Source organism: Callithrix jacchus, chromosome 17, assembly GCF_049354715.1.
Source record: "Callithrix jacchus isolate 240 chromosome 17, calJac240_pri, whole genome shotgun sequence".
Lineage (NCBI taxonomy): Eukaryota > Metazoa > Chordata > Mammalia > Primates > Cebidae > Callithrix > Callithrix jacchus.
Genome location: NC_133518.1, coordinates 15,335,959 through 15,355,647, shown reverse-complemented (window position 1 = coordinate 15,355,647; position 19,689 = coordinate 15,335,959). Strand labels below are relative to the sequence as shown.

The following is a 19,689-nucleotide window of genomic DNA, read 5'->3' as shown; positions in this document are numbered from 1 at the left end:
AATAAAGGGTACCTATAAAAAACTATGTCTAACATCATACATAATGATAACAAAACTGCATGCTTTCCTCTTAAGATTAGAAACAAGGCATAAAGGCTCCTTCTCACCACTTTCATTCAACATTTTATGGTGATACTAGCCAATGCAGCAAGGCAAGAAAATAAAATATAAAGCATACAGATGAGAACAGAATTAAAACTGTCTTTATTCATAGATCAGATAATCATCTACAGGAAAATCCAAAACAATCTACAGAAAAGTTACTGGCACCACTAAATGAATTTAGCCAGGTCACAAGATATAAGGTCAATACACAAAAATTAAAAATCAGTTGTATCTCTAGTTCTGTATGCCAGCAATTGGAAAATGAATTTTAAAATACCATTTGCAATAATATCAAAAAACATAAAGTACTCAGTGAAAAAATTAACAAAATATGTGTAAGACCTATATATAGAAAAATACAAAACATTGCTGAGAAAAATTATATAAGAGCTAAATAAATGGAAACCTCAATACGGAAAAAGAAGGACAGAATTTGAAGCATCACTTAACCAGTGATAAGTTAACCACCTTTTTCCCCTTTGATTCCTTGACTTGGCAGGAAAACTTGGAGACGGGGATTGGCACAGACAGAACTTCAAAAATCCTCTAGTGCAGGCTTGAGGAGAAAGAAAAGGACCACTGGTATTGACAGGACCACAGCAGAGAGTCCAAACGTACTAAAACCTCTGAGTGAGAGGAAATTTCCTCTCCAATGGTGATGTAATTACGCCTGGCTTGGCTCTGGACATGGGTACCATCAGAGAAAGCACATAGCAGAGCACTATAAATAAAAACCCACCTTTCAGGCTAGAAGACTAAAAAGGGAAGCCAAGGGAAACTAAAAACAAGGGAGAGGAGTTCAGAAAAGCAGCTCCGTACAGTTGTTTCTGATTTCCTGGCTTACTCCCAAGCTGCCTATGCATGGATTTCATCCTAAACATCACACCAAAGAGGCCGAGAACCGAACTGGGAACAGACCACCATCCAAGTCCCAGGCTGGCCACTAGGTGGCACACATATGGGACAGATCTGAATAGAACTGCAAAGGCATTAACAACAAAACCCACATTAAAACGACACTCATGAAAGGCTGCTCGAAACTTTAAGCCTGAGCTGAAATTGGTAAATTGCCTGCTAACACAAAAATACCAACATTATCCACAGGATTCAAACAAGACTCAGAGTCTTACAACTTAATATTAAATTTTTCTAGAATACAATAAAAGTACCAGGCACACAACTAGGGGGTAAAAAAAGTTATCTTGTCTGGAAAAGGGAGTCAACAGATGTCAATACCAAGATGACAGGGATATCGAAATTATCTGCTTAAGGCTTTGTCAGATATTATTGAAATGCTCTAAGTAAGGGTGAACACTCTGAAAATGAATGGAAAGACAAAAATGTCTCATAGAAAAAGATATAAAGAAGAACCACATGCAAATTTTCAAGGTGAAAAATACAATTACCAAAAACACTAGAAAAACAAAACCAAACAATAGATCCCCCACATCTGGCAGGATAGGCTCAATACCAGAATGGAGATCACAGAGCAGCAGTCCCCAACCTTTCTGGCACCAGAAACCAGTTTCATGGAAGACAATGTTTCCATGGGCAGAAAGTTGGGGGAAGGATAATTTCTGGATGAAACTGTTACACTTCAGATAGACCATCAGGCACTAGTTAGATTCTCATCTAAGAATGAGAAGCGAGCAACATGGATCCCTCACATGCACAGTTTGCAATAGGGTTCATGTTCCTTCCTTTGAGAATCTAATGCCATGGCTGCTCTGACAAGAGGCGGAGCTCAGGCAGGAATGATAATACTTGCTAAATCCCCCACAACCACTGGCTCACCTCCTGTTGTGTGGCCTGGTTCCTAACAGCCTGGGGACTGGTTTGGCTTGGGGGTTGGGGACCCTGTCATGGAGGAAAGAAAGATTCCATGTCATGGAATCTCAAGGCAAATAAGTAAGACACTATTTGTGTCACTGGAGATTCAGAAGGAGAAGAGAAAGAGGAAAGTTCAGAAAAAATGTGTAAAGAAATAATGGCTAACAATTTCTTAAATTTGGCAAAAGATATAAAACTACAGATTCAGAAGCTCAGAGAGCCCCAAACATCATAGCCAAACTGCTGAAAACTAAAGACAGGGAAAATATTGAACCCACTCCGAGGAAAAGCAACACACACTTACAGGGGAACAATGTATTCAAGTGACTGCAAATTTCTCAACAGAAATCATGGAGGCCAGAATGAAATGGAACAACTACTTTAACTAGGATGTAGAGTAATGTAACAGACAAAACCCCCTCTCAAAAAAGGGCAAAGATTTGAACAGTTACACAAATGTCCACATATCACATGAAAATTTGCTAAACATGAAATGATACTGCTGATACAAACTAAAATCATAATAAAACACTACTGTATACCCTTTGAAATAAAGATGGACAACAGCAAGTGCTGGCAATTACGTGGAAGAATTGTAACTCTCATGCATTGCTGGTGAAAATGTAAAACGGTACAACTTTTGAAAACACTACATTTAGCTCTCAGCATTGATAAAATGTGGTAAATTAAATCTATCTTCTAAGATAGGTGTCAATAAACTAGAGCTCACAAGCCAAATGCTGCCCACAGACTGTTTTAGTATGGCCTGCGAGGTAAGAATGGTTTTTATATTTTTAAAGAGTTGTAAAAAACAATATCCTTCAGAGACCATACATGATATGAAAAGCCTGCAAAGATATTTACTCTCTGGTTCTTTACAGGAAAAGTTTGCTAACCATTTGTGAAAGTCAGTGACTTTCAAACTTTTAAACTTTTGGACTATAAGCTGCAGAAAGAAACACATTATATACCCAAACCAATATCTGGTCTATCATCAATCTATCCATCTGTCTATCTATCATCCATTTATCTATCTACAACTGAAACTATCAATCTATCAATCTGTCTATCATCCATCTATCTATCTACAACTGAAATAAAATTTCTATCTATCTACAACTGAAATAAAAGTTTCCAAATTTAGTATCCCTTATTACCACTTACACTGCACTGTCCTTTCTTTTCTTTTCCCTTCCCTTTCCGATCCTATGCCATTCTTTTAAAAAAAAAAAAAAAAATGCTGGTCACAACCTACTAAATTATTTTAATAAACAATTACTAAAGAAGCTCAACCCATCATTTGAAAAACACCAACAATATTAAAACAAACTTTTAAAAAGTTGCATGGAAAACCAACTTAAATACATTTACAACATGTATTCTCTTACCTAGAATAGTCTTTGTGAACCAGTCAGTAATGCAATGCTCATTTATTTTCTTTACAACCTTTGTTTCCAGCCCAACCTTTGTCTCTTTTATTTCTCTACCCTCTACAAATGTCCTCTTTTAAAAATCTCTGTTCACTGTTTTTCTTTTGTGTTCTTCCGTTTTATTAATCCTATTTTTGTCATATTTACCATACAGACTGTACAGAGACTGTGGTAGACAATCCCACTCTCTCCGATCTATGCATACTAGAGTTTGGCTAAGTTTCTGACTACTCCTTTTTGCAATATGCTTGCATAACAAGAATTTTCTTTACTTGTTTGAGGGAAATTACTGTGAAGCTTTTATTTCTAATGGTGCATTGTAATAAAATGGTATCCTAGTGCAGTCATATGCAAAATAACTCTTGATTCATTCTCTTGCTGAAAGTAGAGTGGAAAACATTCAGGGTTCCATTCCTTATATGTTTAGTTGAATCAACCTAAATGACCATCAGTGATAGACTGGATAAGAAAATGTGTCACATATACATCACAGAATACCATGCAGCCATAAAAAAGAATGCGATCATGACCTTTGCAGCGCATGGATGGAGCTGGAGGCCATTAGCCCTAGCAAACTAACACAGGAACAGAAAACCATATACCACATGTTCTCACTTATAAGTGGGAGCTACATGATGAGAACATATGGACACGCAGAACACATGCTAGAGCCTTTCAGAGGGTAGAGGGAAGAGGATCAGGAAAAATAACTGGTAGGTACTGGGCTTAATACCTGGGTGATGAAATAATCTGTACAACAAAGCCCTGTAACACAAGTTTACATGTTTAACAAACCGGCAATTGTAACCCTGAATTTAAAAGTTAAAAAAAAGGGGGGCTGGGCACGGTGGCTCACGCCTGTAATCCCAGCACTTTGGGAGGCCGAGGCGGGTGGATCACGAGGTCAAGAGATCGAGACCATCCTGGTCAACATGGTGAAACCCCGTCTCTACTAAAAATACAAAAAATTAGCTGGGCATGGTGGTGCGTGCCTGTAATCCCAGCTACTCAGGAGGCTGAGGCAGGAGAATTGCCTGAACCCAGGAGGCGGAGGTTGCAGTGAGCCGAGATCGTGCCATTGCACTCCAGCCTGGGTAACGAGAGCGAAACTCCGTCTCAAAAAAAAAAAACGTTAAAAAAAAAAAAAACTGGTGTTGAGACATAAAGTATGAAAATATGGACTCAATAGAAAAACTATTTCTAGTCGCTTTCACATCTTCACCAAACTTTCAGAAATATATTTTTAGAAGAATATATATAGTACTCACTGGCACAAATTTGTTATCACAAGTGTTTATAAAATATTCAACGGCACAACTCCTAAGTATGAAACATTTTCTTCTTCCTGGTAACTGACTGAAAGGATAAAGTTTGGCAAGAATAGGAAGACCAGAACTAAGCTCCGCCACCAGCATGAGCACGCTGGTCACCATACACCCTGTCTACCTACCCGATCAGTGATTCCCAACCAACAGGGATCCTGCATCCTCCCCCAACTCCAACCAGGGAATATCGAGCAAAGTAAGAAGACATTTTGGTTGTCACAACTGGGAACTTGCTACTGGTACCCAGCAGATGCTGCTAAACCTCCTACACATATGACAGCCCCGTACAGCAAAGAATTATCTGGCCCAAGGTGTCACCAGGGCCAAGGGTAAGAAAGCATGCCTTAGAATTGTAGATTTCCAGACAACTGAAGCAAAAGATGTGTCCCCATTCTTGAATTAGATATTGACACTGCCCACAAAACCTAGAATTTGAAGGGAATAAATAATGATGATATAGTAACAGTTCATATAAGGTACCTTTTGGAAGGAAACTGGATAGAGTAAAATAAGACACATTCAGGAAACGATTAATAAGTTCCTAGAAGGAAAACACATTTTAGACATTTCCATTTCCATCATAGCCAGTGTTGGCAAGTGTAATGGGTTTTAACTTTCCAGGAAGATGAATGATTGGAACTGAAGTCAGACTAAAATGCCTACACCAACTCCGGGAGCAAATTTCCCAAGAACTAAATGAGTTTCAGATGTGAGGCTTCTGGTGACTTGAATAAGCATAGTGACTCGTATGGACATTTTTTAAGATGGTCACGAAGTTGAAACCTGATATATCTCTAGAACAGCTGACCAGGCCTGGTCATTATAGAGGATATCTTTACAGTCACAGGCAAGTGGAACTATTTCAACATCAAAGGGACACTTTAGAAGAAGTATATTCACTAGACCTCATGATAGACATACCAAAATTAGAAAAAGACACCCGAAGACACCATTACCTCTATAACTGTACCTATATTACAGCATAAACTTTACTGAAATGAATACTTGGAAGTCTGCTCCTAAATGCGAATACAAAACCAAATTGTTCAAACTAAGTATTTTAAGAATATGGTTGAGGCCAAGGGTTTTGAAAAGGCCTTTCACTGAAGGCTTAGTTCATTGGTTGAGACTCTGGCCAAAGCATCCACAGATACTGCTGATTTTCATCATGTGTAATTCTTGAGCAGCACTGTATATACCACGGTCCATTTCCAAACACGGAGACATCTGGAAAAACTTCCCAGGGACAAATACTAACCACCAATCTGTGATAAAAATCTCTTCATTTGCCTCTTCCATTGCATTTGCCACATCTTCAAAATAGCCTTTGGCATTAACATACCTGAAAGACAAGTTTATGGTTCCTTTTTGGTGTCAAAAAAGAAAAGAAACATATCTTACGGTAAAGCAAAACATGGTAGCCACTGCCTAGAGGGTCCGCATAACACTCTTTATGTAATTGAGTTTATGTAACTGGAAAACGAGGAATTGAAAATACCAACTTCCCTGATGCCTAGGAAGGGCAGTAAGTAGTAAACAGCCTGATTGTTCTCTGCTTAGAGAACAACGAATTTATTGAGCCTCATCATTCTAAGGTGCCAGATGAATTCTTCTATCCTGTTGAGTTACATACACTTTTCCTCCTGAGACTGAAAGCAAACTAGCTTCCAATTCAATGGTAGAAAAACATGCTAAGTGCGACTTTATTTAAAAGAAGTATCTAGCAAGTAAATGCTTTTTCCTAAATTAGGGCTAATGACTTAAACAAATCTTCCATTTGCATCCTTAAAGAAAAGTGTGGAGTTAGCTTTAAAATTCAAACTTCAAAATCTAAAGCTAAGCTCACTGTGAAAAATCTTAAAAGCAACGACTGAAAAACTAATCTATGACCAGGTAGTGCCATAACTATCACAAAAAGAGAAGCCCTAGTTAGGTATAATGTGTAATCTTTCACAGTTTTGAAAATTGATTCCAGGTGAATTAGGCCAGCGTAATATAAGGCGCTATGTATGTATGACTGCCTTAACAGCATTAGGGCAATAAAAACTTACCATTTAGCTGAAGTGTTCTCTTGGATAGCAGCATACGACCCAAATCGATGATCTTTGAGAAAGTTGGTGCCATGTTTCTGGATGAATTCTTCTATAGCCCCTCCCCACCATCTAGCATGCCTATAGCTGTTGCATTTTAAAATAAGTGTCCTTTAAAGAAAAGCCAAATGTAGAAAAGAATGGTCACTCTGTGTTCTATCTCATGCTTTTATTTGGTAGTATACCAAACATAAACTGAAAGTTTTAGGCAAAGAACATCAAAAAAGCAGGCATTTTAACATTTTTTGGGTGCATTTCTACCACCACACCAAGATAAGACTATGAGTGAGGAGGAAGGTTACTTTCTAAAAATATATTCAATATAACAAAAATAAACGTTCAGGTTACTTATTCATTCACTCACGCAAACATGCAGAAAGGTACTTACCACAGAGCTGGAGCTGTGTGCTAGCGCAGGAGGAGGACGGAGAAAGAGGGGTAAAGCGAGGCTCTGCTTTTAAGCATTAGTTAGAGAGCTATTGGCTCCTCTAGAGCAGCAGTCCCCAATTTTTTTGGTGCCAGGGACAGGCTTGTGGAAGGAAATGTTTCCACGGATGATGGGGAGTAGTTTTGAGATGAAACTGTTCCACCTCAGGTCATGAGCAGGTGATCTGATTCTCATGAGAAGCGTGCAACCGAGATCCCTCACATGTGCAATCCACTATTGGGTTCAAGCTCCTGTGAGAATCTAATGCCATGGCTGATCTAACAGGAGGTGGAACTCAGGTGGTAATGCTCCCTTGCCCACTGCTCACCTCCTGCTGTGCGGCCCAGTTCCTAACAGGCCTTGGACTGATACCCCAAGGTGGGTGAGGACCCCTGCTCTAGAGGACACTTCCCTTTGTGCTGCCTGGTATCATTCCCTCAGCTTCTGGAAACATCATCCTTTCTCTTCACCAAAGCTAAGCAAAATGGCATATTGCATCCCCCGGTCCCAGAAGGTGGTTCTGGCATGAGTGTGTGAGCCAATTCTACTCATTCATGTAGCTTTAGGATAGGAATTTATGCATGAATTCAGTCTGGCAGGAGCTTGAACCCCCGGTCAGCACGCAACTAAATTCAGACTCTTAAATATATTGTGAATTTCCTACTTCACTAATCATAGGAAAACTGTTCTTTTGCAATAATAATCAAGTAAACATTGATACCAGAAAAAAAGGACACTCAACATACATTTGTTCATCCACTCCTGTAACAAACATACATGAGTGTCCTTTCAGCCATTCCTAAGCAAACGTGAAGACTTGCTCGGGAATGCCAGGAAGGGACTCTCCTGCTCCGCAGAATTTGGTGTGGGTGTGGGAGGTGGCCATCTTGCTACTACAAGGAAATCAGTCCTGCTCAACATGGCTGTTTAGTTCTCTTTGGGGTAAGCCAGTTTGCATTAGATTTTTCTGTCACTAATAACTAAACGATCCTAAACTCTTACAGATTTATAAATGTTAAAAAAAATATTAGAGTGGATTACAGAAAGTTTTTTTTTAAATGCCAAGTGTCAGAATTCTAACTTTTCCAAGAGGGAAAAATAAGTTACCCAAATTTGAAGTTCGAAGGAAAACAGAGTGTTGCAGCCAGCTGTATTCCTGCCACGTAGGCAGAAATCTACCACCACACCAATGTAAGAAGACTATGAGTGAGGAGGGAGGTTGCTTTTTCGAGGAAATGCAATGATGCTGATGAGAAGCAGAGAAGGGGCTGTGTTCACAGATTCTGAAATAATCATTTATAAAGATTAGGCATGTCCAAACTGCTTTCCTCGATATGTCAGTGGTAGATGCTGGCTTTTGTCCGAAAGTCATTAAGCCATCAGAGAGAGGCCGATGCTGCCAGGCTGTGGAGACGGGAAGAGAGGCATGCTGGAGCTGAGAGGAGTGAAGCATCCCCATCACATGTGGTGAAGGAGACAGGGGTTTCTAAGGATGGAGACAAGAGGGCACAGAAGGTGCCTGGACTTGACCCATCCTGCAAGCACTACTCCAATTGAGCTAAAATGCATGTGAAAACCAGTTATGGGAAGACTTTATGGAAGAGACAAGATAAGACATTACGACAGGATGTGAGTCAGAATCAAGGCGGGGTGGGGGGGAAGAACTATTCCAAACATGGGCATAAGAAAAGCAAAGGGAAAGAAGCAAGGAAAAAATGCTGCCTCCATAGAACCTGCAAGGCGTATTAGGGAGGAATTTCAAATAAAGGCAGGGAAATACATGCCCGTCTACTGAGTGGGGGAATTTGGTCTTATCTGATAAAATGATGTGGGGATCTTACACCAGGAAGGAAAGTAACGAGACCTGGATGTGAATGGCCTCATTCGGCAATGACATACAAGTAAGCAAGGGTGGTAAATGCAGGTGAAGCGGCCAGTAAAGTGAGGAACCAGAGAATTGTGGCCAGACGTCTGTGGCTCACTGTTAAACAGGAATGCAGGAGGAAGGTGTACTGGCGGCACATTATATTTCCATTAACAATCTCAAATGTTCCTTTCTCACAGAATATCATCAGGAAGTTCAGCATCTTTTCACACACACACACACACACACACACACACACACACACATGTTAATCAGTAAGGGAATATGTAGCTATTTCATTAACTGTGTACAGAAAGAAATGCATATATATTCATATACATGATGGTGAGCTATACAGAGACAAATGGATCTATAGGTATAAAGACACACATACTTGGTATAACTACAGGCTTCCAGAAAGATCACATACGCATGTACTCACTAAATGAAATCTATATTAAGTGTACATGAGTGTCCTTTCAAGATATCTTTCTTGGTTGGGCGTGGCAGCTCAGGCCTGTAATCCCAGCACTTTGGAAGGCCGAGGTGGGCAGATCACTTGAGGTCAGGAGTTTGAGACCAGCCTGGCAAACATGATGAAACCTCGTCTCTACTGAAAAATACAAAATTTAGCCAGGCGTGGTGGTGGGCACCTGTAGCCCCACCTACTCAGGAGGCTGAGGTGAGAGAATTGCTTGAACCTGGGAGATGGAAAGTCATTAAGGCATTAAGCCAAGACTGCACCACTGCACTACAGCTTGGGAGACAGAGTGACACCCTGTCTCAAAGAAAAAGAAGATATCTTTCTTAAAATGTGTGTGTCACAGAATTTGTATAAATCAAATCCCTCTTTTGGCATTTTGTTAATTAAAGAATATTGATTTATAAAGTTTTAATTTATTTTTAAAATGTGAACTATCGCTCTATCTGTTTAGTATACTGGCAAATTGAAGAGTAAACTGTTAACATAGGCAAACATCTACATATGGGATTGTTTATTCTGACTCTATTACAGGTAGGATATTCTTTAAAATATATACAAGAACAAAAGTGGTTTCATTACTATTGATTGAGGATGAGCTCTAAATTACAATTTTCTACCACTTTTTAAACTCCTTTTTTACTTAAGGTTGAGGAAAAGATTGTTTTTAAGATATTTTTGTAGAAATCTTTTTTAAATATTTGAAATTTGTACCTTGAAAGATTATCAATTCGGAGTCCATATTTTGTTTCTGTCTCCTTCTTCCCCACCTTAATTTTGAATTCTTTGTCTACCAGCAGGACGAAGGCAATGGCACCGCTGTCTGGTTTCATATACAGTAAAAAGGAATCTTTCACTATTAACCATCTGTAAGAAGGTAATAAGTACTTGTAAAGTTGTACTGAATAACTGAAACGAGAAGAACTAATTATTATGACAAGTCTTAAGTAATCACTCTGGCAGACTGGAAACATAATTACATTTTCTACATAGGAGACTTATTTTTTTTATCACCATGAAACAAAAAAAAACAACCAATCCTTTCTATTACGTTTTTCTCAGAAGTAGCGTACCAAGTAATTCACAGTCATTCATTAGCTCTTTAAACATAAATGGCAAAACCTGAAGGAATGTCCCCAATATTGGCAGGTAGCACTTGCAGGATGTGTGGTGGAAAGCACAAGACAGAGGAGATGGGATCCATTCAGTGAATGCAAATGGTAACTTTATCAGGCTACATATAACAACATGTATTCCTATTTGCCTGCAATTGCAGAGTGATCAACTGAATCATTTGAAAACTGGGAACCAACAAAATGGGCTATTTAATAGCGGATATCAGACCAAGTAAAGCACTCTAAGCACTTCCACATTATGGAATAGTAAGGTTGGAACATCTGAATATAAACTCGGTAATACTGCAAATATAGCATGGGAACTCAGTATTTAAAATATATCTATAATAAATCTTTACTGAAATTGGGATCGCATTATGTTTTAATGGCTTTATAACTTGGAATTTAATGTAGACTAACCGACATTGATTTCCACATAGTTTCATTTCATGTATTTGTTTTTTAATACATAAGCTATATTCTTCCTAATAAAAGGGTGCAGGGTGGATTTAGGATAACTTACAGCAAAGAACATATGTGGTATGGTTAAAAAAGGAAAAACGTCAAGGTCACAGAAAGTAAATACCTAAAATAACTAACTAAAAAGGTAAATATAATTACAGAGATGACACACTCACATTGGGTAGAAGCTTCCTGGTTTTTCTTGTCAAATGAATAAATTAAAGAAATAAGTACATTTCCTCCTAAACCAAATTCCAAACAAAGTTTCTCATTTGGGACCTAACATAAAACAACTGAACAACATGATGAATAATATTCCCGATAACAATTTTCAAAGCAAATACAGAAATTATACATTTTATAAGAGTTCTCATAACAGTCCTCAATACAAATACCAAGGCTATGATATCAAAGGGTAAGTCAGTGATCCTGATGGGGCTAAATTATGAGTCCAGGCCTGTAGCTGCCTGTTGATAAAATGTGGTTAAGGCTAACAGAGAGCAGACGCATCACCTATCTGTCAAAGTTCTTTAGTTGCAATCTTTCCTCTCAGCTTGGCTTTTGATGCAAATTACGGCACAGAGAAAAGGGCCCAGGCTCGGAGCACTGTTGACTGAGAAGGTACCACAGGCTTTGTGAACCACAACTCGTAGAGCTTTGTATGTGAGGAGAATGTCAAATATCCCAGACTTTGCTGCCTAGACGTAAAAAATACCTGAATGGCACCAGCCCCAGCTCTGGTCAGACCTCTACACCACAGAAAACAGTGTGGGGGTGACCCATATCCAGATGGAACAAGCTCCCACCATTGGCATTAGAAAACAAATCTGAGAGACGCTCCTGAGAACACAAGCTCATTGGCTTAACCACTACGGACAAAGGCTACAAAACACGCCCTGAGGGCTAAGCTGCAGATACAACTGTCCAGGTGGGCCCTGCACAATGTCTGCTGAAGAAGGGGTCTGGTGCAGCCTGCATCATCCTGCAAGAATGGGAAGCTTTTCTCTAATTCTCACAAAAGCTTATCAATACATCGTCTTGTTCAGCAACTGAAATAAGATGGCTGGGTATCTTATAGCACAGCCAGGGCGCTGTTCAACTCCAGCAGGTGCCATTCATGTTGTATGTGTTCTATGTAAACAGCTCCACCGCGGCTGCTCCAAGTCGTGGCAGTCTGGAAATACGCTGGTTAGCACTGATAACTAGATGCTGAAGACTGAATAAAAAAGGTAATGATTTCTGTTTTCACTATGATGAGTTTTTTAATGGTTTTTAAAAAATATTTTAATTGATACATAATAATTATACATATTTATGGAGTACATCTGATATTTTGATACAAGTAGACATCATGTAATGATCAAATCAGGGTATTCAGGATATCTATCACCTCAAACATCTCCCATTTCTTTGCACTGGAAACATTTCAAATCTTCACTTCTAGCTATATTGAGATACACAATCAGTTACTATTAACTACGGTCACCCTACTGTACTATCAAACACTAGCACTTACTCGTTCTATCGAACTGTATGCTTGTACTCATAAACCAACCTCCCTTCAGCCCTCATCCACCCTTCGCAGCCTCTGCTAACCATCATTCTACTCTCCTCCTCCATGAGATCAACCTTTTTAACTCTCACATCTGAGTGAGAACATGCGAAGTTTGTCTTTCTGTCCCTGATTTATTTCACTTAATATAATGACCTCCAGTTCCATCATGTTTCTGCAAATGTAGGATTTCATTCTTTTTATGGCTGAATAAATATCCATTATGTATATGCACCACATTTCTTCATCCATTCATCTCCTGATGGACACTTAAGTTGATTCCATGTTTTGTCTATTGTGAATAGTTCTGCATAAACATGGGGGTACGTGTATCCCTTTGATATACTGAATTTCTTTCCTCTGGATAAATACCCAGTAGTGGGATTGCTGGATTGGACAGTAGTTCTGTTTTTAGTTTCTGGAGCAACCTCCATACTGTTTTCCATAGTGGCTGTACTAATTTACATTCCCACCAACAGTGTAGAAGAGTTCCTGTTTCTCCATATCATTGCCGACTTTGGTTATTTTGTGTGTGTGTCTTTTTGATCACAGCCATCTGGGGTGAGATAGTATCTCATTGTGGCTTTCATTTGCATTTCCCTAATAACTAGTGATGTAGAGCATGTTTTCATATATCTATTTGCCATTTGCAGGTCTTCTTTTGAGAAATATCCACTCAAATCGTTTGCCCACTTTTTAGAGGGATTATTTGTGTTTTTACCATATAATTGTTTGAGTGTCTTGTAGATTCTGGACATTATTCCCTTTTTGGATAAATAATTTGCAAATATTTTCTCCCATTGTACAAGTTGTGTCTTGACTCTGTTGATTGTTTCCTTTACTGTTCAGAAGCTTTTTAGTTTAATATAGTCCCATCATTTGTCTATTTTTTTGTTGCCTGTGCTTTTGAAGTCTTAGCCATAAAATCTTTGCCTAGACCAGTGTTTTAGCTATTGTGAATAGAGCTACACTAAACATGGGGGTGCATTTCCCCTATGATGTCTTCTAGCAATTTTATAGTTTCAGGTCTCACAATTAAGTCTTTAATCCATTTTGAGTTGATTTTAGTATATGGTGGGAAATAGAGGTCTAGTTTCATTATTTTGCATATGGATCTCCAGTTTTCCCAGCACTATTTATTGAAAAGTGTGCACTTTCCTCAAATAATGTTTGTGATACCTTCGGAAAAATCAGTGGGCTATAGATACATGGATTAATTTCTGAGTTCTCTATTCTGTTCTACTTGGGATGCGTCTGTTATTATACCAATACCATACTGTTTTGGTTACTATAGCATCGTAATATATTTTGAAGTCAGGTAGTGTGATGCCTCTAGCTTTGGTTTGTTTTTTGTTTTTTGCTCAGGATTGCTTTGACTACTTAGGGTCTTTTGTGGTTTTATGTGTGTTTTGGGATTGTTTTTCTATTTCTGTGAAAATGTCATTAGTATTTTGATAAGGTTGCACTGAATCTATAGATTTCTTTGGATACTATGGTCATTTTAATAGTATTAACTCTTGTGGTCCTCTTCAATTTATTTCATTGGTGTTTTGTAGTTGTTCCTTCTAATAGCCATTAGATATCAGGCTAATTGTCATTTAACAGTCATTAGATATCAGGTATTTAATAGTCACTACATATCAAGTAATTTGATGGTTGTAGGTGTGCAGTATTATTTCTGGGCTCTCTATTCTGTTTCACTGGTGTATGTGTCTGTTTTCATACCAGTACCATACTGTATTTTGTATTTTTTGTAGAATAGTTTGAAGTCAGGTAACATGATGTCTCCAGCTTTGTTCTTTATGCTTAGCATTGCCTTGGCTATTCAGGCTTTTTGTTGGTTCCATATGAATTTTAAAATAGTTTTTTCTAGTTTTGTGAACAATGTTATTGGTAGTTTGAGAGGAATAGCATTGAATCTGTAGATTGCTTTGGGCATTACGGACTTTTTAATAACATTGTTTCTTCCTATCCATGAACATGGAATATTTTTCCATTTGTGTCACCTCTGATTTTTTTGAGCAGTGTTTTGTAATTCTCATAGAGATCTTTCACCTTCCTAGTTAGCTGTATTTCTAGGTATTTTTTTCCTGTTGTGACAATTGTGAATGGGGTTGTCTTCCTGGTTTGTTTGGAAGGCAATTCCATTTACAATTGGCTTGATTGTTGTTTGTGTATAGGAATGCTAGTGACTTTTGTACATTGACTTTGTATCCTGAAACATTGCTGAAGTTGTTTATCAGCTCAAGGAGCTTTTGGGCAAAGACTATGGGTTTTTCTAGATGTAGAATCATGTCATCTGCAAACAAGAATAGCTTGACTTCCTCCTTTCCTATGTGGATACCTTTTATTTCTTCTTCTTGCCTCATTGCTCTGGCCAGGACTTCCAATACTATGTTGAATATGAGTGGTGACAGAAGGCATCCTTGTCTTGAGCCAGTTTTCAAGGGGAATGCTTCCAGCTCTTGTCCACTCACTGTGATGTTGGCTGTGGGTCTGTCATAGATGGCTCTTATTACATTGAAGTATGTTCCTTCAACACATAGTTTATTGAAGTTTGTTAAAATGAAGGGATGTCAGATTTTATCAAAAGCCTTTCCTGCATCTATTGAGATTATCATGTCATTTTTATCTTTAGTTCTATTTATGTGATGAATCATATTTATCAATTTGCATATGTTGAACCAACTTTGCATCCCAGGGATAAAGCCTACTTGATCATGATGGTTTAGCTTTTTGATGTGTTGTTGGATTGTGGATGGAAGGAGACTGAGACATGAAAAACCATACAAAGGATCAATGAATCGAGGAGTTGGTTCTTTCCAAAAATTAATAAGATAGACTAAAAACAGACTAATAAAGAAGAAGACAGAGGAGATCCAAATAAACACAATTAGAAATGACAAAGAGGACATTACCATTGATCCCACAGAAATACAAATAACTGACAGAGACTACTATGAACAACTCTATACACATAAACTAGAAAATCTACAAGAAACAGATAAATTCTTGGAGACATACATCCCACCAGGACTGAACCAGGAAGAAACTGAATCCTTGAGTGGACCAATAATCAGCTCTGAATTAGAATCAGTAATAAATAGCCTACCAATCAAAATTCAAAACCAAAAAGCCCAGGACCAGGCAGATTCACAGCCAAACTCTATCAGATGTACAAAGAGGAGCTAATACCATTCCTCCTGAAACTATTCCAAACAAGTGAGAAGGAAGAACTCCTACCCAACTCATTCTAAAGGCCAGCATCATCCTGACACCAAAACCTGGCAGAGACACAACAGAAAGAGAAGACTTCAGGCCAATATCCTTTATTAACATAGATGCAACACTCCTCATAAGATTTTTTTTCTTTCTCAGGAATATATATATCAGGAAAGGCTTGATCAACCAGGCTTCTAGGAGTCAGCACCATCTGCACAGGGATCAAGTGCCTGCCTGAAGTCAGCCTCCCTGGGCTCCAATTCCACCTGCTACTCATTGCTTGTGCAAACTTCAATGACTGAACATGATGTCAAAATCTATAACATGAGGATAACATCAAACATATAACATGAGGACCTAACAACGACATCTGGTTCCTAAGTATTCATGAAGGATTAACTGAAATGACTCGTGAACTTGCTTAGCACAGTGCCTGGCCCCAATACATGTGAACTATTATAATTAATCTTGTTCCAAACCATGTGAGATTATGATCTGTTTTAAAAAGACACTTCCTGCCTGTGTTACTACTTGTCACAGCATTAAAATGCAGATAAGCCCACTTGAGCCAGCTCTCCCCTTCTCAGCCTCATCTCCTACTGTTGTCTCGAATTTCTAAAGAAATTCTTCTTTGGGCTCTATCATTGCTCTTCCTCTGCCTAAAAACTGTTTCTTCTAGACAATCCCATGGATGGTCTCTTCTTGTCAATCAAACCTCTCTACAAGCAGGCTACTGGATTCAAAAAAAGCTATTCTTCACCATCCCTGCCTCAACCCTCTACTGCATCACGTTGCCCTGCTTTAGCTTCTTTGCAGTATATCTGGATGCATTTGTCTGCTTGTTTATAGTGTCTCCTACAGTACAGAGTAAGATTCTGGGAACACGGAATGTGGCTGTCATGTCTACCACTATCTGCCCAATGCCTAGAATCATCTTCTAGCAGCCCAGAGCAAGCCTTCAGGCAAGGCCACCATCTCCCCTAAAGAACAGTTGCATGAATGGATTCCAGAGAGTAAATAAAACTATTTAGACACTATCACTGTCTAAAAATTTTAATTATTGGTAAAGCTCATAGTTCACTAAACACTAAGAAAGTGCTAAGAAATCTAAAGTAATGGCAAAAACCACAGTTACTTTTGTACCACCTAATAAAGGCTAAATTTATTTCTTAACATCTATATATCTCTTTTTCTTTACACATTATTTGAAATAAGAAACTTAACTTACTACCAGGTGCAGAGAAGTTGCTCAATAAATGTGCTGTTAAAGCAGATGTTTTATACTGTAGGAAATGAAAACATCTTCTCTTTGTTTTTAAACTCAACTCTGAGATAAGGTCATTATGAGACCAGATTGAAAGTTTAATTTCCTTGTTTGCCTTACTTCAATTTGTCAACATAGAATAAATTAAAAAGTGATAAGAATGTATTTTTATGGGTACAAATGAAAAAAGTTATGAAGGAGTGTCACCTTTAAAAGTAAGTCTCATTTAGACATTAATAAAATAGTCTTCTTGGCCAGGTGCTGTGGCTCCCATCTGTAATCCCAGCACTTTGGAAGGCCAAGGTGGGCAGATTGCTTGAGCTCAGGGGTTCGAGACCAGCCTGGGCAACATGGCAAAACCCCATCTTTACAAAACATACAAAAATTAGCCAGGTGTGGTGGTGCACACCTGTATCCCTGTCACATGGGGGGCTGAGGTGGGAGGACTACTTGAGCTCAGAAGGTTGAGGCTGCAGTGAGCCAAGATCATACCACTGCACTCCAGCCTTGGTGACAAAGTGAGATCCTGTCTCAAAAAAAAAAAAGTCTTCAACTGTGAGAAACTTTTTAAACTAATTTTGTCAACTATACTTTATCATTTATAGATGATTTCTGGTATTTTAAATCCCAAAAATGTGACTCAGGAAATATGTATTATTAATATGGAACTAGGGCTCTAATCTTCACAGAAAATTTTAAACAATTTGCAGTGAGCATACATTTCATTCCAGAGAGGATCGTATCTTTTTAGATTGTCCAGGTTGACTTATGATTTAATCCAAAGTTTAAAAAGAGGGAACATATTTCTTTTAAGTAACAAAGTCTTTCCCTCATTTTTCCTAGCTGCTACTTCTCATAAGGATTAAATCCAAAGTCAGTTTTCAAGGAGCCTTTCCTTGACTCTCAGAGCTAAAGTCACTCTCTCCCATCTCCAAATCCCTTGCAAACCGTTTTTCCACGTTAGAACTCTCATCACTACCTGAATCTATGCAATTTACATTAGTTGCTGGCTTAGTGCCTGCATTTCCCCTCTAACAGAACTCCATGAGGACAGAGACTTCATCCTGTTCACTACTGTTCTCACAATAGTATGCCGCAATCTGACATACATTAGGCACTCGATACCTGACTGAATAAACCAGACCATGGCTTCCGTTCCTTCAGTAGATGCCTTTGGTTGGGTTGCCCCAGAAATAAACTATGAGATAAGGATGTGTGTATATAAAGGACTTTGCTAAGGAGGCGGCTCCAGGAAGCACCATTAGGGAAGGACAGAAAGAAAGAGCAAGGAAGGAATCCACAGAGAGTGTATTTTCATGCATTTTATTGTGGGCAACTGTGCTGTAAGCCAGCTGGGGAGTTTTGGGAGACTGTAGAAAATACCACAGAATCATCCCAACTGAGGTAGAGGGAGGAGGCTGGACTCCAATCAGTTCTTGGCTGATGGCATCTCTGGGCAGCTGTTGATACTTCCTAGTCTGCTGTGCACATGGGTGGGTTCTGACAGCCTAGAGAATCTCTAGTCAAAGAACCACGAATGCTTAAGGTTACAGTCTGAAAACTGTGGTTGGCATGTAGCAGCTGATTTGGGCAAAGTTAATGACTAGGGAGGAGTGGTCAGAGGAATCCCCAAGTTTCTAGAAGTTAGAGAAGTGTATTTGAAAGCAAATACTTTTTCTAGTATATTATTTTCCTTCTTATTTTAGTAAAATTGTTTTCCATAACAAAAACTTCCAGTGTTCTTAATTTTAATCTTCTGATATTTTCCTTAATTTTTTTTTTTTTTTTTTAATGGAGTTTCACTCTTGTTGCCCAAGCTGGAGTGCAATGGCAGGATCTCAGCTCATTGCAACCTCTGTCTTCTGGGTTCAAGCCATTCTCCAGCCTCAGCCTCCCAAGTAGCTGGAATTACAGATATGTGCTGCGACACCCAGCTAATTGTTTTTTTTTTTTTTTAGAGATGGGGTTTCACCACATTGGCAGGTTGGTCTCAAACTCCTGACCTCAGGTGATCCACCCACCTCAGCCTTGTAATTTCTTCTGTCCTTTCAAAGCCCTGAAAGTAAAGGCCGAACTTAATGGTATTTTTCATTGATAGTATATCTTAAATCGATATGTGCAAAGGTAGATGCCAGTATTCGTTTTATGTATTTTTAAATATACACATAGCTCAATTAAACATTTACACATAAAATACATTTATCATTTTCAATTTCGGGGAAATATTATATATAGATAAAAGATATTGATAACTGATTTTTAAGTGTTTTACTAGTTTTTCAAAATTGCTATTGCAACAAACAGTTATTGCCTATTATGTACAAAACTTGAGGGATACAGACAAGAATCATATGATATTGTTTTATATCCACAAGGAGATTTTAGTTGGTAAGACTTTGGGAGGCCGAGGCAGATGGATCACGAGGTCAAGAGATTGAGACCATCCTGGCCAACATGGTGAAACCTCGTCTCCATTAAAAATACAAAAAAATTAGCTGGGCGTGGTGACCTGTGCCTGTAGT

At 38.6% G+C, this 19,689-nt stretch overlaps 1 protein-coding gene across 11 annotated transcripts in view; it reads right to left on the bottom strand.

The window, feature by feature from the left end:
• Positions 1-19,689, bottom strand: part of PLD1 (phospholipase D1) — a 231,114-nt gene that overhangs the window by 113,204 nt on the left and 98,221 nt on the right. For all 11 annotated transcript variants that reach the window (XM_035278534.3, XM_078353837.1, XM_035278538.3 and 8 more), the window contains 3 exons: positions 10,267-10,419; positions 6,742-6,891; positions 5,949-6,032 (listed from right to left, as the gene is read on the bottom strand). In XM_035278534.3, coding sequence (XP_035134425.2) covers positions 5,949-6,032; positions 6,742-6,891; positions 10,267-10,419 — 387 coding nt within the window. The remainder of the gene's footprint in view (positions 1-5,948; positions 6,033-6,741; positions 6,892-10,266; positions 10,420-19,689) is intronic.